The sequence below is a fragment of the Odontesthes bonariensis genome, chromosome 17 (genome assembly GCF_027942865.1).
Source record: "Odontesthes bonariensis isolate fOdoBon6 chromosome 17, fOdoBon6.hap1, whole genome shotgun sequence".
NCBI lineage: Eukaryota > Metazoa > Chordata > Actinopteri > Atheriniformes > Atherinopsidae > Odontesthes > Odontesthes bonariensis.
The window spans coordinates 22473155-22496117 of NC_134522.1; the positions used below are offsets into that span (position 1 = coordinate 22473155).

At 39.5% G+C, this 22963-nt stretch overlaps 1 protein-coding gene across 19 annotated transcripts in view; it reads left to right on the forward strand.

The window, feature by feature from the left end:
• The window catches only part of syne1b (spectrin repeat containing, nuclear envelope 1b), an 88075-nt gene that overhangs the window by 15191 nt on the left and 49921 nt on the right, over positions 1–22963 (forward strand). For 12 of the 19 annotated variants that reach the window (XM_075488146.1, XM_075447463.1, XM_075488145.1 and 9 more), the window contains 46 exons: positions 377–460; positions 2349–2441; positions 2658–2836; positions 3028–3224; positions 3876–3985; positions 5165–5215; positions 5680–5787; positions 5866–6003; positions 6449–6613; positions 6739–6851; positions 7022–7190; positions 7278–7374; positions 7482–7502; positions 7810–8012; positions 8161–8325; positions 8488–8640; positions 8745–8888; positions 9030–9197; positions 9357–9515; positions 9600–9764; positions 10024–10158; positions 10389–10547; positions 10780–10988; positions 11498–11606; positions 11802–11966; positions 12490–12657; positions 12757–12933; positions 15133–15273; positions 15417–15577; positions 15874–16024; positions 16721–16948; positions 17031–17129; positions 17310–17497; positions 17668–17791; positions 17898–18064; positions 18613–18766; positions 18882–19507; positions 19664–19843; positions 19970–20120; positions 20290–20448; positions 21044–21226; positions 21456–21557; positions 21651–21854; positions 22060–22267; positions 22398–22510; positions 22686–22891. In XM_075488146.1, coding sequence (XP_075344261.1) covers positions 377–460; positions 2349–2441; positions 2658–2836; positions 3028–3224; positions 3876–3985; positions 5165–5215; positions 5680–5787; positions 5866–6003; positions 6449–6613; positions 6739–6851; positions 7022–7190; positions 7278–7374; positions 7482–7502; positions 7810–8012; positions 8161–8325; positions 8488–8640; positions 8745–8888; positions 9030–9197; positions 9357–9515; positions 9600–9764; positions 10024–10158; positions 10389–10547; positions 10780–10988; positions 11498–11606; positions 11802–11966; positions 12490–12657; positions 12757–12933; positions 15133–15273; positions 15417–15577; positions 15874–16024; positions 16721–16948; positions 17031–17129; positions 17310–17497; positions 17668–17791; positions 17898–18064; positions 18613–18766; positions 18882–19507; positions 19664–19843; positions 19970–20120; positions 20290–20448; positions 21044–21226; positions 21456–21557; positions 21651–21854; positions 22060–22267; positions 22398–22510; positions 22686–22891 — 7349 coding nt within the window. Of the gene's footprint in view, positions 1–376; positions 461–2348; positions 2442–2657; positions 2837–3027; positions 3225–3875; positions 3986–5164; positions 5216–5379; positions 5413–5679; positions 5788–5865; positions 6004–6448; positions 6614–6738; positions 6852–7021; positions 7191–7277; positions 7375–7481; positions 7503–7809; positions 8013–8160; positions 8326–8487; positions 8641–8744; positions 8889–9029; positions 9198–9356; positions 9516–9599; positions 9765–10023; positions 10159–10388; positions 10548–10779; positions 10989–11497; positions 11607–11801; positions 11967–12489; positions 12658–12756; positions 12934–15132; positions 15274–15416; positions 15578–15873; positions 16025–16720; positions 16949–17030; positions 17130–17309; positions 17498–17667; positions 17792–17897; positions 18065–18612; positions 18767–18881; positions 19508–19663; positions 19844–19969; positions 20121–20289; positions 20449–21043; positions 21227–21455; positions 21558–21650; positions 21855–22059; positions 22268–22397; positions 22511–22685; positions 22892–22963 lie in introns of all 19 variants that reach the window. The other 7 variants (XM_075488149.1, XM_075447474.1, XM_075447473.1 and 4 more) reach the window with 4 other exon arrangements.

The window sequence follows — 22963 nt, forward strand, 5'->3', positions numbered from 1 at the left end:
TTTAAAAAAAAAAATGTTTTTGTATCAACATGGAAACATTTTTAATTGCTGTGAAGTTGTTAAGTCTTTGTGATGTATGGATCTGTTGGAACTGACTTACTTTTGTTGTCAGGTTCAAAAACTCAAGCAACTGTAACTTCTTGCAGTTCTGACTCTTGTTTTTCTTTTAACACACAATAATACATTGTCTGTGGGAACTTCATGTAAGAAAAGCCCTGATAATTCTCCCTGGCAACTTGCCTTATTGTGCAAATGAAGTGTAACAAATATTTAAACTGTCTTGTTCAGTTATTGGCTGAATGGAGATATCCTCAGTTTTGCAACATCAAGCTCTGTTTTTACCATCCTAAATTTGACCTTTTCCTCTTTGTCAAAGCCCAGTGAACAAGGCCGTCAGCTGAAGAGGATTCACTGGGTTTCCAACATTGGCACTGCACTCAAATTCCTTGAAGGCAGGAAGGTAAGCATCCAGCGGTCGTGTCAATACCAAAAGATTAAACGCAATCTTCCCCAATATTTTACTGAATTTAAAACTTTGAACAAACGAACGGGAAAAAAAAGAAAGTCAAAAATTTCACATGAAATGAATACCAGGAGAATGTGCCCCAAAGTTAATCGAGATTTCAGGTTATTCCTGAGGTCCGGACGAGATTTCCACATTTTTGGTGAGAGACCTAAAAACTATTCCAAAGGGCAGTCTCCTCTCCTTCTATGAGGCCTTTTAATCAACATAGCATGGACTCATAAGATTTAGTCCCCACCATATCTTTACCCTGTCTTTTAATTGTGGAGATGCAGCTATTTTCCAATGTCTCAAAAATCATTTTCATACAGTAGCTGGAATGAAACTAACCACAAAAAGAGAAATTAACAATTTAATACATCTTGTATTTGCGCTCTGTCCCCAAAGAGACTTAGAACAGATGTCGAGGTGATTGTTGAACCTCATGGGTGACTCAAGACCTCTACAACTTTAAGAGATTGCTTACATGAACAAAAATGTAGGGAAGTTCTTGCCTTCGTCTTACACTTCTGGTACAAATGTTATCAGCGTCTGAGTTTTGATCAGATAGATGTATCTTATATTGTGGGAACTTTCTCTCACATATTTTCCAGTCTGCCAGAATATTCAGCCATATTTGTCGATAATGAATAATTTTGCTCTTTCAGGATTAACTACTAACACAATAGTCTGTCATTCTCTAACATCATGAGGTTTAGTGACATACCTGTGTCATGTCTGCCAGCCCATGATGTGATTTTTGTGTTGTCTCGCTGAATCTGGGTTCGGACAATTCAACCATTTCTCCATGGTTGACTGAGACGCCTGCTTTTCACATTGCTGTTCCTTGTCAGCTCTCTGTCTCATTTTATTGCTGTGTTGTGGATGAGTGCATTTAAAAAGGCAACATTTTGGCCTAGTTTCCACACATATGGTGTTTGCACTTAATTTAAGATGGACAAACTTGTGAAGAAGCTTTTATCAAGCGTACACATTGCATGGTACCATCAACAGAAGATTCAATTTATCTGTCTCATGCAGTGTGTTAGAAAATGACATGTCTTTAGGAAGCATGATTTAAAGCTCATGAGAATAAACTGATGATTCGATGTTTGTTAGAGACAATAATGTGCCTCTGTAAAAGAGGCAGGAGACTGGACTTCTCGATTACATAACCCATCTCTAAATCTCTTGGCTCTATGAAGCCTGTGTCCTACTTTCATCTGGGTCCCCTGAGGACTGAGACTTACATTGTTGTGATCTCTCTTCCATCACGTGTGCCTTCAGTCTGTGTATCGAGGATCTCTGGTCAGTTGCCATTTAACGCCCTGTGTGATCATGTGCTGTACGCATTGTTTTCATGTTATGCACAATTTACAGCACAAAGCTTGGACACAGCCATTCTGTTTAAACATTCAGACGTTTACACTTTACTACTGACCTGCATTTTAATGCATTTTGAGTAAAAGGCTGAGTTCTGGTGTGTCTGGCTTGCTGTAACTCAGTTGCTCAATAGTAAAGATGTGAACATGGCGAATTGTAGCAACCCTGCAGCGCAATGTTTGCAAATTCTGTGGCGCATCTGCTTTTCCTTCAATGCTTGGTTTAGCACTCCTTTATTTTTTCTTCTGGTTGACTTTCCATTGTGGCTGCTTGTGACCTCTACTAATGACAATCCTTAGAGTAAGGGCATCAAAGACTGGACTTTGATGACATTGAGAAAAGCCTGCACTATTGTTTTGGACAGTAAAAAACACTGTGATTCTCTCTGGGTGAATCTCAAAACTATCTGCATTATCTGTGAATTAGTCTTCCGAGAAAAAATTTTCTGGGCTTTTTTTTTCAGATCAAACTTGTTAACATTCATGCCACTGACATCGCTGATGGACGACCATCAATTGTCCTTGGGTTGATATGGACCGTTATCCTCTACTTCCAGGTAATTTATCTGATGTCCCAAAATCCTGATTGTCTAATAATTCCACGGTGAGAAGCTGCACTAGAGTTTTGTATTTTTAAAAAAAATCCGGCATTGATCTTAAAAGTGAGAACTTTACAAAAGTGCACTGTTTACCAAAATCTGATGTCAGCAGGAAGGTGGATGCTAGGAAACGTTTCCATTTCATGTCTTGCTTTATTTTTTATTTTTTACTAGATTGAGGAGTTAACCAGCAACCTGCCAGCCCTCCATGCGTTATCAACCAGCAACTCCTCTGTGGAGAGTGTTACCAGCTCTGAAACAGGAAGCCCTCCAATGAAGAGGAAGGTGGTTAACAAATTTCAAGGCAATGCCAAGAAGGCTCTGCTCAGATGGGTGCAATGCACAGCTGCCAAGTATGCCACTTTCAAATAACCATGAATAATACAAATATATTCAAATGAGAAAACAACTGGGGCCTACTTATACTGTAACTACTGATTATTATTTTCTATATAGTTTGATTTGCCACATCATAAAAGCCTCTGTCTTGATGCACGTTATACTGGTCCTGTAAAACAGAGATGCTTACCAATATGTTTTTCAGGTATCATGGAATTGAGGTGAAGGACTTTGGTCCTAGCTGGCGTGATGGTGTTGCATTCCAGTCAGTGGTGCATGCCATCAGGCCAGACCTGGTGGACATGGACGTGGTGCGGCGGAGAAGCAACAGGCAGAATTTAGAGGAGGCCTTTGCACTTGCAGAAAATGAGTTGGGCATTCCCCGTCTGCTGGATCCAGAAGGTTTCCCTCTCCTTTTCTGCTGCTTGTATTAAAGATTCCCACTGTTATTGACTATTCTAATAAAGTATTATTGGATCTTTGGTAGTTTTTTTTAGACACAAGAGCAGCAAACAATATTAATCAGATTAATGAAACGGTGTTGCTACATCAAACCTTTCTGCATGTGTCTAATTCTGAAAATACCGGTGCCATATTCCAGCTGATTAAAATGCTGCGTTTTACCATAGCTCAGACTTTAAGTCTGTGGAAATGAAGCAGTCTGCAGTGGCTCTGCAGTCCTTTCTTCACAAGCAGAGTCGTGAGGCTTTATTACACAAAGCTGCACTAACGTGTCTCTGCTGTTACAGGAGTTTGAGCCTGAGTTCTAGAAACATCAGGCCAGTGGTGTAGATGAAAGTAGACGTGTATAATTAGCTGTCAGCCTCGGCAGATTTATCCTCTGGAGGACAAAATGTTTTTATATCGCATAATACCACATGTAATGCTTCTTTCATATAGAATATTGCCCGCGTTTCTTCTGGATAGTGGGAATGTTGTAATGTTTTTATATTCACAAGATTAAAAAAACTTCAAATGCATTTGCTTTTGCTGTTCAGGTTAGGCATTTATCAGGCTTTTTTCTTCTACTGATTCACTCCTCTCATTCCACAGATGTGGATGTTGACAAGCCTGATGAGAAATCCATTATGACATATGTGGCTCAGTTTCTAAAGCACTACCCGAACCCCCACCACACTGAGACTGATGGACAGCAAGACGAGGTACTTTGTTCAGATTTAAGACGTGCATGTAAAGCAGCGGTGCATTGGACTCTTCTTGTAGAAAAAAATCATTGTGCTACCTCTAAATATTGGATTGGAATTAAAGGAGATATATATAATATATAATTCCCTTATTTCACAAACTGACACAATTTCCTGAGGTCTGAATGAAATGTCTTCGACATGCTTTGGTCAAAATAACACAGAAAGACAGTAGAGCATCTTCTTTTTCATCCATGACACCTCTTTTCAGGCAGATCATTTTAGTGGTGTTGGGTGACCCACTGGACTCCACTCTGCCCATTTTTTCCTCAGGGTCTGGTCTGCCTTTTTTTTTAGATTTGGAGTATTTAATTAACCTTGGAGCATGTTGTTATGGTAACAGGGAGCATACAGAGTGTTTTTCTTAGGTTTTGAGTTGCTAGTTACTTCAAATGCTCAAATATATGCTCTCAAGCAGAGAAACAGTTACTTTTCCATAATGTGTCCCCTTTGATAGTTTTCTTTACATGATATTATATCTAAGGTTGTGTATGTTGGTAACAACCACATTTTCCAAAAATAATCTAGTTTATCCTCAGTTAGAGAGAATGACCTTGTGCCAAGATCATACCGAGAGCATATGCTCAATAAAAAACTGCTTCAGCTGCTGCTGAACTTAAGTGTTGTAACCTGTGCGGTCAAATCTGTATTCTTGTCATTTTATAATATAAAGCCCTGGGCCTGTATTCATAAAGTTTCAATGAATCCTTGTAGAGAGCTCCTAACTTATCGTACAAAACTTCAAGCTAGAAGTCTCAACTTAAAGGTGATTCAGGACCAATCTCAGAGCAACTTTGAACAAGGCAAACTCTTACCAATCTCGAGGAGGCAGGTCTGACCCCATTGTTAGGTTTGGCACTTTCTTTTGAAGATGGTGATTGGGAGCTCTTTTAAGGGTTCAAATGCTTCATGAATAGCTTTTATCTTTACTAAGACCTATCGGTCTATTCTATGGATTTTCTAATTATTTCCTTGCTCGGGGCAACTCTTTGCACTTTGCAATTTTTATGAATATGGCTTTAGGTGTATTAAATCATTGCATGAGCACAGCAATCATTGTAATCATACAAATTTTGTTTGATATCATCACAGGCTCATTTATTTTCTTCATCCTCTTATTTTTTTATGCTCATTAAGCTGCATCTTGGCTCTATTCCAACTTTTGCATTGTCAGTACCAGTGCTTCAGGTGAGAGTTCAGGTCAAAGTGCTGCATGCTTTCTGGTTGGATTGTATCTTCGCCTCTCCTTCATCTCATTTCCCATTTACTTCTCTTCTTTTATCCCCTTGCTATTCTCATGCCTTTCTGATGTATTTGCATTTCTCTGTGTGCCTTGCTGCTTTCCTGGATAGTTTGGTCCCCAAGATATAGAGCAAATGCTTGAGGTATGTTCAACTAAACAGACTAAATCAAAGGTTTAAAAGTGTCCATACCCCCTACATACTGTTTACTCCCATCTCAACTTATTAAACTAATTATTTCTAAACTGTAGAGCTTGTGTGTGAATCTCTTAATGTCTTTCATCTAATCTTTGTGTTTTATTGGGATGTAATATTGCTGCGAGCATTTCAATGGCATGTTAATTAGGAAAGAATAATGGTCATGATTTGGTTTGCACCCAACTTGCACTGCGTGTCCCCTGATTGTGACAGAGAGAGGAGCGGAAGATGCTGAGAGAGCTGAGAGTGTTTTTAGATCAGCTGGAGAGAGATGTGCTGCGGGCCCAGGGTGCAGAGGGAAACCTCACAGACAAATACCAGGTGGGTTAGGCTTGGAAGGACGAAAAGTCTGCTTTAAGAAAGGCTTTTATCAACATGTGTCTCTCCTTTTGTTTGTAGGCTTTCAAAAGCTTTCATGTACAATATGAAATGAAGAAAAAGCAGACAGATCCATTATTACAGCCAGTCCACAAGGATGGCAAGCTGTCAGTGGATCAAGCTCTGGTGAAACAAGCCTGGGACCGTGTGTCTGCCAGGGTAAATGTGCTGCTCCTTCTGTACAACATTGATACTTCATAATAAGCATAATTTAATGTGAATAATCGTACCTGAGTTAAAGAAAATTTCAGGATTTATGATGGACTTTTGTTTATTTATTGTTGTGTTTTCCTTTTATTGAAAAATGCAATTAAAGCTAAGTGAAATGCAAGCAAGGGTTCCCCTAATTACTCATTGTCAGTGATAATGGGGTACAAACAGTTGAATCAGTTTGTTCAGAAGGGGAGGAGAAAGGAACAGAAGGAGTTTTGTTCACCAGGCAGTATGCTCCTCCAAACATCCAGAGCTGTTCTGGACTGGTAAAAAAAACTATTGTAGCCTGATTGCTTTGTGAACATGTGGAAATGTTTTGATCAGATTAGCCTTCTCTGCGGTGGCTCTTCCTTTGGTAGAGTGGCTTTTTTTTAATACATGTCAATTGCAGCTGCTGGACTGGCACATCCATCTGGATAAGTCTCTGCCTGGTCCCCTTGGAGTAATTGGAGCTTGGCTTCACAGAGCAGAGATGGCTCTGAGAGAGGACATTCCCCTCCAACTTGCTCATGACGAGACAGCCAATGTTCTCCACAGAAAACTAGAGCAGCATAAGGTAAGGCAGCAAGACTTCCAGTGTAATCGGATACCTGTCACAGTATAACAATTCTTCATGTAAGTGCAGTGTAAGTCACAACAAATGTGAGTATGTTTTTTTTTGTGTTTGTTTTTATGTTACAGGAAGTGTTAAAAAGCCTGGAATCACACAGGCAGACCTTCCAGCAGATCCACAGGGACAGATCAGTCAACGGGGTACCTGTGCCACCTGAGCAGCTTCAGGACATGGCAGAAAGGTGAGACTTTAAAGAGAATTATTTTTTATTTTATAATCATTTTATGTACACAATATCAAAACTAACTTTAATTCAAATTTGATCTGGTGTTTTCTGTGTGGGCCTTCTGTACCTTTTGTAAATTCACAGCAAAATTCACACTGAAATTCAACTATTTGTTTAATTTGTAGGTTCAACTTTGTGTCGACGTCATCACACGCTCACTTGATAAAACTGGAATTCTGGGAAATGAAGTATCGACTGATGGCATTCCTCGTTTTGGCTGAGTCAAAGCTTAAGTCCTGGATCATAAAATATGGCCGACGCGAATCAGTTGAACTCCTGTTGCAAAGCTACCTTGTAAGTTAGAATTATTGACAGTGTAATTGTAGTATTTGAATGCCAAGATGTCTATGAAACCATTTCATTATTACCTCTCTATTCCAGACATTCATTGAAGGCCACAGATTTTTTGAGCAGTATGAGATAATCTTCACAGCCCTCAAGCATGCTGCAGAGGTTTATGTAAAGTCTGACAGTTCAAGTAAGCCTATTTTATATTTTATCCCAAGTTGTATTTATATGTAAATATTCAACAAGTTTTTGTTTGGGCTCATTGTAAACAGTCTTACTATTAATCTCATGTTACAGGGTCTAAGACCTGTAACAAAGGTAAGGCTAAAAACAGTCTGATAATCTTTCCAACCTCAAAATTCGCCTGTTTTTTTCTAAGATGATTGTCTCTGTAAATCTGGGCTGCATTTTCTCTTTTAGCATTCTTTGAGCTCCATGAACTAAAAAACGATGCTGCATATTGCATGAAGGAGAAAGAATAGTTGGAATGCTATTCTAGCATGATTTAACTTACCTAACACACTGTAACCAATGAATCAACAGACAAAATCAACTGCTGTTTTTAAGCTCTTTGTACCCATGCTGATTTTAGCTAAACTGAGCTACTTTTGAAACATATTTTCAGTTGATGAAGCAGAGGGAGTGAGCAAATTCCTCAATGATACCACAGCTCAGTGGAGGAACCTGGCTTTGGAGGTTCGGAGTGTTCGCAGTATGCTGGAAGAGGTCATCTGTAACTGGGAAAAATATAGCAGCACAGTGGCAGGTCTGCAGGCCTGGCTGGAGGACGCTGAGCAGATGCTCAACCAGTCGGAGAATGCAAAACGTGTAAGTGTTTTCAGAGATAGTAGTGATAAATGCCATAGTTTGTATTATTCATACATATCTTTTCCACATCTTTTGTGCATTTATGTCTGATTGATCATAGCCTGTGGAATTGAAGTCCTGTGGTTGTTGATTTGCTTCCCTTTTTCAGGATTTTTTTAGAAACCTCTCTTACTGGATGCAGCAGCACATGGACATGAATGATGCTGGGAATTTTCTCATTGAGACATGTGACGAAACTGTCTCACGGGATCTAAAGCAGCAGCTTCTTCTTCTGAACGGAAGATGGAGGGAACTGTTTGTCAAAGTGAAATATGTGAGCTCTGTGCACTTTAGAATGATAAATATACCTCTAAAACATGTGTTATTATCATTTTCATCCAAACATTAACAGTTTAAAAAAATATATATATATATTTATATATATATATATATATATATATATAACATACACTACCTTCTTCCATTTCACTGGCAGTATGCAAGAGCAGATGAAGTGGATAAATTGAGGCAAGACTACCAAGATGGGATTAATACCTTGAAAATGTTCATGGATGCAACTAATGAGAAGATGGATGCTCCTGTTCAAGTATCTTTCCTCAATGTCAGAGCCTTTGTTCAAGATGTTGAGGTAAACAGCCTGTGCTCTCTTCCTCTATATCAGTTTAAACTAATCTTGAGTATATCTTCGCCTGTTCTGTATCATGATATTTGATATTTTGAAATCCTCTATAGGAAATCAGGCACAAAGTGCCAGCGATGGAAGCGGCCTGCAAGGCAGCAAGCCGCACAGCTCAGCTGTTGACCAAAGACACTCCGCAAGAAGAAATTTCACAGATGACAGCTGTGATGGCTTCAATCAAAGAGCAGCTTAGTAAGGTGTGTGCATGTCAATGTGCAGTGAAGTGGAAAAGTTTTTGGCATCTCAATTTCCGAAGTTTCTACACGCCACCATAGATATACAGATGTCCAGTTTGTGTAGGGGGTGTAATAATACTATGTTGTTCACTGTTGAATCAGGTGAGGGAGAGATGCTTGCCTCTGCTTAGGGAGTCTCAGTCCCTCTTGCCTCCACTGGAAGAAATGGAGAAAAATATCACCGGCTTCTACCAAGCTTTGGAGAAGGCTAGTCATATCACTAGCACCACAGACTCTGAGGGACCCGTAGACTTTAAACAGAAATGCCAGGTAACAAGGATACGTTGCAGTATACAATATATTCAAAGATGTATTCATGCAAAATTTAAAGACTTAAAATAGACATTTTCATCAGAACTGTCTTTAGCTATAGCCACAAGAAAGGAATGAATGGCTAACACCATGCATGCCTGTCAATCAATACTACAGGAGCTGGCAACATTCACACATAGCTGTAAGAAGTGCCTGACAGTCATAGAGCGAAACCACCAGACCATCCAAAAAATAATGAGCACAAGTAAAACCCTTCAGCACATGGACATGAGTCTTCTGCAGAAAAGAGTGGCAGACCTGCAGACCTCCTCACAGGTAAGCCTCATGCCCTGCTACAAAAAACACATTAAACTGAAGAAGTGTTTCAGCATTTAAAGGTTGACTTGTTTGCGTGTTTAGAACATGTTTAAGGAATCTACTGAGTGGCGAAAGCACGTGGAAGCAAACAGCAGCCTCATGAAGAGGTTCGATGAGTCACGGGTGGAGCTGGAGAAGGTTCTTAAAATGGCACAGAACTGTCTGACAGAAAGAGGCAACCCAGAGGAGCTGCTTAAGAAACACACAGTAAGAATCCTGTGCAAGAATCAAGTGATATTTTCAGCACAAGTATGAACAAAATGTGCTGCTGAGGCTGTTAAAAACATAGTTTTTTGTTTAAGTTATTGTGTATAAAAGGATATATGCAGCATGCACCTGTACATGCAGTGGCACAACATGCAACAAATGTACAAACAGAAGATAAGTGCATTAGGATGCATGTTAATGAGACATAACCTCTCCTTCACAAAGTAAAACATGATGAGCAATTCCTTCTTTTTCGCAGGAATTCTTCGGACAGCTCGACCAACGGTTCTTGAATACATTCCTCAAAGCTTGTGATGAGCTGACCGATATTTTGCCTGAGCAGGAGCAGCAGTCGCTGCAGGAAACAGTGAGAAGGCTGCATAAACACTGGAAGGTTAGTCCAAATATACATAGAAAATTACAATACAAAAGTCACCTCCAATGTATGGACATTAAATACCAGTGTAGGGATTTTATACATTTTACTTACTTGAAGAAAATCATTAATATTGACAGAGCTTGACAGAACGTCATATGTGTCATATTTCTGTTGTAAACGTTGCTTGAAACAAATTGTGTTGCCCTGAATTTGAGCTTATAGCTGGAGACTTTCTTCTTTTCCAGGATATACAGACAGATGTTCCCTTTCACCTGCTGCACCTGAAGGTAGATGTGGAGAGGAGCAAGTTGATGGTGTCCCTACAGGAGTGCCAGGCAGAGCTAACCAGGGAAAACCGTCACCTGGCTAGCATGGGGAGCGAGAGGCTCATTAAAGAGCACAGGGTAAGCACAGTGTTGTTGCATGCGTCACATGTACTACTTAATTAAGTATGAAATATTTCACTGGCAGTTCATTCAAAGATCTTGGAATGTTCTAAGAATCATCAGCAAAGTTCTTGAATACCCTTTAGTTCAATGTTCTAATGCTACCTTGTGTTGGAAGATTTTGATGAATTTCCAGTCTTTGTGTTTTTTTTTCACATTAGTTTTCTATTGTGTATAAATACCCTTTTAGGCCTTCTTTAGGGAAAAGGGACCTCAGTCTCTCTGTGAGAAAAGGCTGCAGCTGATAGAAGAACTTTGTCAAAAACTCCCTGTGAATGACCCAGCTCATCAGACTTTGGAGGCAGCGAGAAAGGACTTTGCTGAGGTCCTGGAGGAAATTGAGGACACTCATCAGAAGCTAATGCAACACCCAGACAAATGGAAGGAGTACAATACGAGGTGCGATCATTTTAAGCCCTCCTGTCATTTAGTTAAGTAACATACAGAAAGGGAATTTGTTGTGGTTTTCAGCTGAATATAACCCAAGACTTGTATCTGGTGCTGTTGCATTGTTATTGTTGTGTTTTCCCTCGTAGTGTCTCAGATTTTTTACATTCCCAAAGTAATCATGTTAAAATTCTTTCATTCACTGGAGATACAAAGCAACTGTAGTTTGAAGTGCTTTCCGTGTTCAGTGGTTTCATATTCTGATTGATTAAATTATTTCTAACATTTTTGGAAGTTCAATATTTTCAAACTGAGTCTGATTTAGGTTGTTTTACCCATCTATACACACCTCTGACCATGAATAATTTAGTTGCTTCAAAATGAAGCATAAAATCCTATTTTAAACACAGCTATTTTCAAATGATATAACATAACTTTCGATGTGATTCATTTTTCTAAACTTAGATATTCTTTTGAACTTTGATCTTACATTTTTTTTTCTTCTTTTGGTTGTAAATAAGGTACGCCGAACTCTCCTGTTGGCTTATATCCAAGGAAAGCCAACTGAGGCTGCTCAGAAATCGAGCCAATGACCCCAGAAAATATGGTCAGGTGAAGACTACCATCACGGTGAGTTAGTCTCTGGCATAAACCAAATAGCTGTACTACCACTGACATTCTCCTTCTTGCTTCTTTTGATTTGTCATTTTTGATGTAAGACTGACTTGTCAGGGTGACATCTGAGAAGATGAGACTGTTAAAACACTTGGTGCCAGATGACTCTTTTGTCCACATGATTTTAATCACTTTGGTTGTTGTTTACAGGAGCTGAGAAATGATGCAGAGCTACAGGAGGGAAATCTCGGTTGGCTTAAGGCCCGTATGGCTGTACTGATTGAAATCTCCGCTGACAGTGATTCCCAGAGGCAGGGTAGTGCACTGAGCAAACTTTCCATTGATTTTAAAGGTCTTCTTGCTTCTCTGTTTGAGGTAGGTGACGTTAACTTGTGCTTTTTGTCCAATGACTTTTCAGAATTTTGTCATAATTTTCCTTATGGTAACCTATGGAATGCTACTGTAGTACTTCAATCGTATTTGTAAGAATCTGTTGTCAACTTTAAGACATAAATGCACTTTATTAGAGCAGTGTTTCATCATCATAGCTTTAGCATGTCATCACACTTTCATTGAAGAATCTTCATTATATCAGTTCATTACTGAATGCATAAATCCACAACAGTTAAAAAAAAAAGTGTCGCTGATGTGTTTTTAGGATTGACGTGCTGCTGTCAGCATAAGCTAAAACTGTTAGCTTCACACACTTCTTCTGAACATCACAACTAATATTGAGACAAACTCACTAAATCGCCCTGCATCATAGGCTCCAAGTGCTAATATGTTTGTTCCTCACTTGTAAGTTTCTTTGGATAAAAGCATCTGCTAAAAATGTCTTATTATTACTTATCCGGTAGTGAATATGTTTTCACTTTTGTTCTGTTGTATCTTGCTTAAGGCTGAGAAGATGGTGCTGGCTGTGGGAGACTGTGTACAATTCCGGGAAGAGGTACAGACTGTTCTGGATGACCTTGTTCTGGGGCAGAAAGAGGTACAGGCTGATGTTGCCAAAATACTGGACTGTTCTACTGCCAGAGAAGCCCAACAACTGCTACTTGTTCACCAGGTATTGTACAACCCAAAATGAGAGATGAGAGGCTGATTGGAAATGTATTTAAGTAAAGTTTATAGGATTTCAATAAAACCTTGTCCTTCTTGCCCATAGCAACAGTTGAAACGCCTGAAGCTGAAGAGAAAGGATGTCCAGCAGCTGATCACCAGAGGCCAACAACTCCAGGCAGAGGAGGGACTGGGAGAGACTCTGCAGCAGGATATGCAGAGTTTAGAGAATACAGTCAGCAAAATGGAACAGAATATGGATTCCCAGGAGCAAAGCCTCGAGGTGAGCGGTAATACAAACTTAGGTTGTGGAAACATTAGATACACTGGTAGCCAATAACGTTCCAATGTGAATATAATCCGCACTCTGAAATATGATGAACTGCTGGTCTCTATTTTGCTAAAAAGCGGAAGATTTTCTTCTTTGTGACACTGTGCCATGATTAATGCCATGAGCATTTTTGTCAAAATTCCAAAACATTTTGTCTCGTGACCACCTTAGTTATTGAATTATAGTGCAGCCATTTGCCTCATTCCTCATTTGCCTCGGCCATATTCCTTTTAAGGAATGATGTTATTGCAGTAATGGATTAGGACTACTCTGCAATAATATGCTCTCTTTAGTTTTTAGTGCTGTTTGATGGATCCTGTTATGTGTTTTGAGGTTGTTTTGTCTTTTTTTGGAGCTTGTTCTTTTTTTTTCTTGTCTGGGAATCTTTTGGATTCTGACAGTTTTGCATCATGCTGATTAACATGTGTTGTCCCAAACAAATACATGAATAAAGTTAAGTAAAGAAAAAAGACAAAAAGTTTTTTGGCATATGATAGAGTTCAAGCAATGCAGTATTTGTAAATGCTGCATTTGAGAGATGCTCTTAAAGGGACACTATGTAATAAATTAAGTCATTTATTAGCTCAAATCAACATATTCATTCATAAGTTAGTTCTCATTGGTGTAAAATGATCTCTGTCAAAAATCTCACTTATCCTCCTGAGTGAAGAATAACTTGTCTGTATCTACATAGAGCAGGTAAGCTCTATGGAGGCTGCCATGTCCTTCCGCTCTATGAAAAATGACGAAGTGCCGAGAGGGACATAAAGCACTTCGAATCGCGATTTCCCCACCAGGCCTACAAGCAGAAATGACGTCATTGTGACGTCATTTCCGCCAAATGGCTTATTACAGCCGCTAATGCTAAATAGATTTTATTCCTTGGCACATATGTCTTTGTGTTCATTAGCTTTCTTTTTGTAAGTGCATCATCTTCTTCTTTTTATTATTATTCCTATGCTCCCCCTGGATATCTTTTTGGCGTTATGCTCACATTTGTAAACTGTTATTTTGTTGATTTACTAATAAAGTTTAAAAAAAAAAAAAAAAATGCTAAATAGATTTTATCTCGTAAATGATCCCACTAATAATGCATTGATTGTTACCAAACTTCTGCCATAGTACACATAGGCTCTTAGCTCACAAAACGAGGCATTAGAAAGTTTGTAAGTTTACCGGGAGTTTATTTACCGCTGCTAATGCTCCTATTGCTAACACAGGCTAATGCTAATGCTGCGTCGACGTCACTTCCGGTAACTCCCGGAATATGACTAATTACATTGCTTGCACACCAAAGGAGATGTTATGTTATCTGACATGTTATCTGTCATCTGTATTCATAGTGTTGTTGTATGTGTGTTATATAATCCTTTGTACTGTGTGTCTTGATTTCTTTTTGTTTGTATGGACCTTGATTCTGAAGCTATAGCTTCTTGAATCTTGACACATTCCGCTTGCCGTAGTTCAAGAAGTTGCAGCGCACATTTGAAAACTTGAGGCGCTAGAGAGCAAATTCATTCAACTTTGCAAAATAAAATTGCACCACTAGATGGGGGAAGAAATTACATAGTGTCCCTTTAAAGGAGACATGAGGGCCTTGGGTTCTTTACAATCTAGAGATCGTATGTGTTGTTCTTTTACAATTTAACATGCTGTGTGTCAGTCATGTTACTCTCAGAATTGCTATGGGATGTTGACTAGACAGAGATGGTTGTTTGCAAACGGAAAGTTTTGGGCTTGGTTGTGCTTGCAGTTCTGGTAAAAGATCCGAAGTGAAGTGCACACTCAGTAGTAGAGCTGTTAAAGACGCAGTAGGGCGAATTGCTAACAGAATTTATCTGTGTCGTCTCTGCCAATATGCTGACTCATCAACCTGGCTGAGCAGCCAACAAGGACTGGATAGTATGCACTGCATCCATAATGGTCTAATATGAGTATTGTAATGTGTCATTGGGTTCTTTGATGATCATAATGATCTGAAATTCCAACTGAAATCCCACTGATACTCTATTTGAGTGCTTGTGATTATGGGAGGGTTTTATATCAGCCATAATTGGGTTGGCAGCTTATTCTGTTAGTGGCCTTGTTTATTTTATACATAGATTGATGGCTATAGAAATAAAGTTGATTTTGGAGCGTGGTTGTTCCCAGGTCACGTTGGCAGCCTGGCAGGAGTTTGATAGTCAGCAGGAGGCAGTGCAGGAGTTTGTCAACAAAGCACGCTCCACAATGGAGAGAGACCTGAACTTCAGCAGTCCAGAGAGCCTGGCAGTTGAAGTGGACCAGGCAAGAGTAAGTGCATTTTTTTTTTAAAAAGATTAGAACAAAATGTAGTTACACAAACATTAGTTTGTCAATGCTTAGCATTTACACAAACAGTGCATTTTAGATAATACCATCGCAAATAATGCTAAACTGTACCTTCCTGCAAACAGGTGTTGCTGAAGCAGTGTGAAGCAGAAGCCTTGCATATGAACACCCTACTGAAGAGAGCAACAGAAATCCAACTTGGTCCAAAAAATAAGACTCTGCTTTCACAACAAGCGCGCTCCCTTAGTGAGCAAGTGGACAAAGTAGAGGCTGGCCTAAAAAAAGAGTAAGATTATGGATTCGATTTTATTTCATTTATGCCAAATAGGTTGGAGGACAATTCAGCCAGTGTTTTAATATGAAATAAATGACTGACAAATTACATTACATTACATTACAACACAGCTATATTTGAAAGTCATTTGGAAATATTTTTGTTTGATAAATTACTTGGCATGATCTCACGGATCCACACAATCTAGTAAATCCTACTTTCTTGAACTTTGTTTATTTCTGTTTAAGAAACTGTGGTTTATTTACAAAAAGTACTTTGGTATTTTATCATTTTCTGCTTTGCTCCAGTGTCAAGACTCTGGAAGAAATGAAAGACCAATGGGATCAATTTAGAGGTGGATTTGAAACCTTTTCCTTGTGGATATCAGAAAAGGAAAAGGAGCTGGATGTTATGAAATCTTCTGCTTTGCCTCTTGAGGAACAGATCCAAAGAGTTAAGGTACAGAACTGTTTATTATGAAGCTACATCCCTCTTACACCTTGCACATCTTAGCCAGCAAGCATCAACCACTAAACAAGAATAGCACATGTAAAATCAATAAGACTTTAAATGTGCATGGCCCAAGCATTTACAGACCACCGCTGTTTTTTACACCAACATGTCTTCAACACAAGTGGAGAGGAAGAACTATTCATTAAGTCTATGGTTTTGTTTAACTTAGCAACGTTAGTACTGACAGCCTCAGTCAGTCATCAGCACACAAAAGTGTGCCTTTAGGATGAAGTGTATTACAAGAAATTGCTTTTTTGCTGGTTAGAATGATTACTTGTTTTGTTTTTTTCAAATAATCACCAAGCATAGATAACCATATATTGATTGTTTTATAGATTTAAATGACAGGCGTTGAACTATGCCCCCTGATACTCACACAAAACACCCAACAATGTGTGATAAAGGGGCTTTAATCAATTATTTTTCCATCATACAGTTTTTGTCTTGCTGACTGTATGGTATGTTAAAGTGCACGGTCCATTGCAGATCTTATGATGTGGATGGAGTATAATACTAATTTAATTAAGTACTCATTTATTTTACTTCACTGAGCAAGTCTCATTAATGCTCAGTGAAATTCGAGCTTCACTTAACAATTACAAGACTCTGCAAGAGTTATTGTTTTGCTTGTTTATTATTCAGGCTGTCGGATCAGAACTTCAAGACCGAGCTGAGGTCCTTTCTAAACTGGAGACCAACTCTCAGTCACTGGCCCAGTTTGTGTCTTCAGGGGAGGCAGCTCGCATCAAAGCCCGTCTGACTCAAATTGGAAGGTACTGGGAGGAACTGAAGGAGAGTGTTCAGCAGCTTGATGGGCAGCTAGAGGAAAGCTCCTCTCATCAACAGAAGTTCAAAATGAGCCTGGAGGAGGTAAATCCAGTAACTGATACTGCTAGTGACATTTAGGGCGGATAATGACACACAATTTGTTTTGATTTAAATTTCCTTTCAGGTACAAGCAGCTCTTAGAGAGTTTCATGCAAAACTGGAACATCCTATCAAGTCCTGCACATCGTCATCAGAGACATACAAAGCCCTTCAAAGTCACATGGTATTCAGATCTTCTTATTTCTTTATTAATGAAAATGAATTCATATTTCTTATTGCTCATCTCTTGAGTGAACCGCAAAGTAAAACAGTAATAATGAAGTGCCATTTGTTTCTTCCCCTGCCAGTGAGTCAGTTCACAAGTGGAGCGTGTTGGTCACTGTCATGTATTATTCTTACACAGGATGTCTGTCAGTGTGTTGAGCGGCTGAAGGGAACCTTGCTGTCGCTGTCAGCTAGTGCTCGCCGACTCAGTGACAAGGAGCAAGCAGTGAGGACTGTGACAGAGCTAAACACCGGCTATGAACAGACTATCCAGGCGGCAAGAGACAAACAGAGCTCTTTGGAAAAGTTGCTTTCTCTGTGGCAAAAGTACGGATTTTTGAGCAGACAGTGAACTTAAGATGCATAGTTGGGATTTTCATACGGTGTAAAATTAAAATATGCTTATGATTCAATTTGACTTACAGGCTAAAACTACACGGACATAGGTACAGTGGATATTACAGTTTTTAATGCAGTTGTTTTCTAATGTGTATCAGGCATGAGAAACAACTATCAAACTTCACCTCCTCCCTGGAGAGAAGTGAATCTGCATCCAAACCCGAAAGTCAGTGTCTGCCAGCTGATAAAGTCAAGCTATGCACTGAGATTCAGGATTTGCAAGTAAATATATATACTAAAAACTATTTCTTAACCCCAAAATAAATGGCAAGTTGAATAATCAGAATTGATTATTATGAATACAAGGGCCTTATTGTTTTCCTTTCAGGCCTTGCAACCTGAGGTCCAGTCCCTTGAGACGGCTCATGCTGAATTAGTGTCTCTGGGGACATTGTTGTATCCAATGGCACCTGAGGAGAGAGTTATTCAGCTTAAAGATGAACTTGACACTCTGCAGAAGAGACTCCTTGCCCAACATGAAGTCCTCCCTCAAAGGTATGGTAATAGAGAAAAAACATATTATAATTACTTTGGTTTTCTTCCTCATTGGTCAAACATGCTCCAACTGGTGGAGGGAACTGTTTTGTCTCTGTGTGCTTTTTCAAAGCTAACTGTGCTCAAATGAACAATGCATATCTGGGTATCTCAAAAAAAAATTAAGACTTCTAAGCCAGGACAGCTTTGAATCTTTGAATACTGTTTAATACTAATAAAATCCAAAGTTAGATTGTTTTTCAATTTTGTATGTATACTGATGTTATGTTAAAACATTTACAAATACTGTATATTTAGCAAAAAATTACATTGTTAAATACTTTAGCCTATACAATCTAAAATAAATTTCCCTTGATACTGTAACACATATTTAGTATGAACCTAAATTAAATATACAAAAGTATGCATTTTTGTAGCTCTGTTGCACAGGTAGGATTACATTACTAAAGTACAGTTAGATAATATTTGGGTAATTTTTTTTTTTTAAGCGAAACAGGGCTTGCACTGACTGAATTGTTGAGTTAATGTGAAGCTATTTTCTCCCCCAGAATCACAGAGCTTCAGAATCACCTTTCACTCGTGGAGCAGTTTGGCCAGGCACTTCTTAGATTCTCCCAGTGGAGTGAGAGCATGCTGTCAAATCTGCACTCAGCTTCTCCAATCAACATAAGCAACCTGCAGTCTGCTGCGACACAAGTGAAGGTAAGAGCCAGGCAGAACTGTAACACATCTGCGTTTAGATTACCTCTTTTCTCCACAGCCAATTGTATTTACTAGAGTGATCAGAGTGACAACACATAGAACTTGTCTTTGACAGGAGACCCAGTTGGCTCTACAGAAGCAGTCCAGTGTGAAACAGAACTTGGAGCAGCAGACCAAGAAGCTCTGTCAGTTCTGTGAGCCTGCTGATGCACAGCTCCTTCACAACAGAGCAGACAGCTGCCTGCAGCCTTTCCTGGAGGCCCAGCACATAGCAGAGCTTCAGTTGGAATGCCTGGAAAGGCTTGGGGCATTTTTGCAGACCCACAATGTGGCTGCAGGAGTGTTGCGGGGTCTGAGGCAGACTGTTGAGAGTGCAGGGAGCTGGGATCGTGGAAAGGTAGAAGAGCTGCAGCAAGAGCTGGCCACTATTGTTCCAGACATAAGTCAGCTTGAGACTCTAGCTATCAATCTGGACAGTAGTCTCTGCAAAGCTCATCTCCATATTGGTCCTGAAGAGGGTTCTCGTAAGTCATGCCGCATGCTGGCTGATTCACTCAGTGCTGAGTTGGATGCGGTGAGGAACTTGCTTGGTACCAAGCAAAGTGAAGCAGAGTCTCTGGGCGCTCTGTGGACTTCATTTCGACAGAGAAAAGAACAGCTGCTCAAAGCAGTGGAGGACATTGAGGAAAAAGCTGACCATCAGACTTTCAAAGAGCCCAGCCTTCATGCTCTTCAACTGCGGTAAAGTACACCAACATTTTATTTAAGTTCAGCTAGACGATTGATAACAGTGAAATTCAAAATAAGAGTTATGGGAATGGTTACATTAAGTGCTAGAGTCATGGGTTTGCATGAAAACATCTGCAGCAACAACTTTTTTTCCCCTCTATTTGCCAGACTTCGGTTCATTAATCAGCTAGAGGATGAACTGCAGTCACACCAACATGAAGAGCAGTGGCTGAGGGACAAGGGAAACCAGCTGGCCCAGAGAGATGCAGAGTTGGCTGGGGAGGTACTGAGGGAAATTAGCCTGCTGGAGACAACTTGGGAGGACACCAAGAAGCTCATTACAGAGAGGTACTGCAGGAATTGAAGGGACATGTTGTCATGTTTTTTAAATTGACCTATTTTTTATAGTTGTGTCTTTGAAATGAAAGTTAAATTCAGGCATGTTTGGGTAATTCTTCTTGCTTTCTGTATTAGACAGGAACAGTGCAATGTTCTTGCTGAGCTCATGAGAGAATACCAAACCCTTAAAACCTCCATCAGCAGCATTATTGAAAGCGCTGAACCGTTGGTTGAGATAAGCTCAGTTCTGAAGGATCATGAGGAAGCCAAGAGGTCACTAACCAAGGTCAGAAAAAAAATGTTTTTCTCCTTTTGGGGTTGTGCCTCATCTTATTTCCTTAAATGATTAATTACACGAATCCAGAAAAATAAAATGTTTGTTTAGTTTGGAGTTTTTACTTTATGGTTGGTATTCTGAATACTGAAGAGGTTTGTTGTCTCCACTCTCTTTATAGCATGAATCAATAAAGATAGAAATGGCTGAAAAGCAACATGAATTGGATCAGTTTTCCGGCAAAGGAAAACAGCTGGTGATTGAACTGAAGAAGATCCCTGAGTGTGATAGTGAAATGATAAAAAAAGATATGGAGACAATCGTCGATCAGTGGCTGGATGTAAGTTTGAAATGAGGAATTGGTGAAATCATGATTCGTTACTGTGACGTGATACATTGTTGAACATTGAGGACTTCAAGGGCATTTAGAGCATGTTTTAGGGTCAATCTTATCCTTAAGCAACACTAATCACAATTTTTATAGACACTGTGTTTGCCACACCTTCTTACAGCAAATATATGCTGTATATGGTCCTTTTTATGCATGACAAAAATAGTAAGGAAATGACAGAGAAATTGTAAAGAACAAATAAGCAAAAGGTTTAAAGAACAGACAAGACTTGTTTTTATTCCATCACAAAGCATATCTTTGTCCTCTGTCAAAAAGCTAAAAGACCAACAACAGTGCCAACATAACCAAGAGCTCCTTATACCCCACTCACATATTCCTGAGATTACCCACAAGTGGCAAAATAACGTTAGGACAGGTAGACGTTTGTTTGTGAAGCACAAACGGGTGGCAGAAGCATCTGTCAACACAGAGCTTTTTATCTCAACTGTGGGCATCACAATATAGCCTGATATGAAATATAAAAGCTCTTTGCAGGATGTTCAATGGACAGTGATCTTTAGTAACTGATTAAATCCATTCCCAGATGTCCGAGAAGATAGATGACAACATCGATCGCCTAAACCAGAATTTGGGACTGTGGGATGATGTACGTAAAATAAATGAGGACATTGAGAGCTGGATGAGCAGCTCTGTGATTGAGCTAAATGAAGGCCTGAGCAATTTCAACAACAGTGGGAAGGTTTTAGCAAGGCTCTCAATGTTACAGGTACAGTAAGATTTCTGATGTCATGGACAGTATTTGTAATGATTTGTTTTACCTCCATTAGATTTAACTATGATAAATGTCTAATCATATATATCCCTATACAAAGACACCTACACATACAGACATGCTAAAAACCGCAACCATACAGTTTAGTATCTGACAGATTTCCAAGACTGATTAACCTCAGAGAGGCTGTACTTCATGCTTCTTTAATTTGACAAATCCACAGGCAGAAATTAGTGAGAAGGAGCAGAAACTTGAAACCCTACAAAGGAAAGTGTCAGAGCTGAAGAAGTGCAGTCAAAGTCAAGAGACTCCAGCTAAATTCCAGGTTCTTTTTTTAAATTTTATTCTCAATGATTACTCTACTTTTCACTGGGAAAAAAAGGGTCTTGTCAGTTTACTACAGAAACACTTTTCACAGGTGTTGGAAAATGACCTGCGCAAGAAGATCAGCAGTGTTCAGAAGCTACATGAGCAGACCAGAGGAAACCTTGTGGACTTCAGTTCCCAAAGAAAACAGCTGGAAGACTACATCTCACAGATGTCTGCATGGCTAAAAAGTATGGAAGATTCGATGGTGTCTTCTCCAACGGGATCAGATCCAGAGGACATCTGCAGAGTGAAGGTGCAGCCTAAAAAAATGTCCAGAAAATAATTACAAAATATGCAAAGTTGAGATGAAAAATCTGTAAACTTGAGAACGTCTTTGGTCACTGGTTTATGAGTCGCTGGTATTGCAGACAGGGAGACAAGGAGTACTTGTTTTACAAGGGACATGAAATACTTTGTGAGCCAATAAACTAAACTTCAATTATGAACATGTTTGGTAGGACCTTCAAAAGGAGCTCCAAAATCAACAGGGGAGCATAGATTCCACCAGGGAGAGCCTCAACAACCTGTGCAGAAAATATCCCTCTGAGGAGCTGGCTGGTTTGGGCTCATCTCTCACTGACCTTATTAAGACTTATGAGTCTGTGCACCAGCTTTCTGTCAGGACGCTGACCTCACTGCAGAACTGTTTGCAGCAGCAGTTCAGTGGTAAGAAGTCTTGTTAAATGATAAGAATTTATGCCGCATAAGAATAATTCTGCTTTGGTGAAACAAAAGTCTTCCGTTAAATTGAATTTTGTGTTAGATATGAATTATCTTTATTTTCCTGTGTATTTAGACCTAGTCCAGGAGTTCCATCACTGGCTTTCAGAACAGAGGGAGATAGTGAAGGAATGCTCTGACCGATCAGGAGACACTCAAATTGTGGAACGAAAACTACAGAAACTAAAGGTAATTCTAGCTGCATAAACATTTAAAAATGCTTGTGATCAGTTTAAGCTCAGACTGTGATGGGAATAGGAGTATATTGTGTAATTTTCTTTTACTCTAAAATCAAGTGAAATGAATATGATATGTTGCAAGAAGGAAAAATACAAAAATTAAGCTGATATGGATGATCTTTTAGGGTGCCATGGATCGTGTGGAGGAGGGTGATATTCGTCTTACTCAGGTCTGTGAGGAAGGAGGGAAGCTCCTACTTCATCTTCCCAAATCCAGCGCCGCACAGGTCCAGCAGCACCTTTCCTCCATCCAGCAGGACTGGGACAGCTTTGTGGAGCAGTGCAGACAGAACCAACAGATCCTGGAGGATAGTGCATCTCTCATGAAAGGGTAAAAGACTCGCATGAACTCGCTCTACAAAACTTTTTGTGAGCCCAGTATTTACGAGCAAGGCATTTTGAA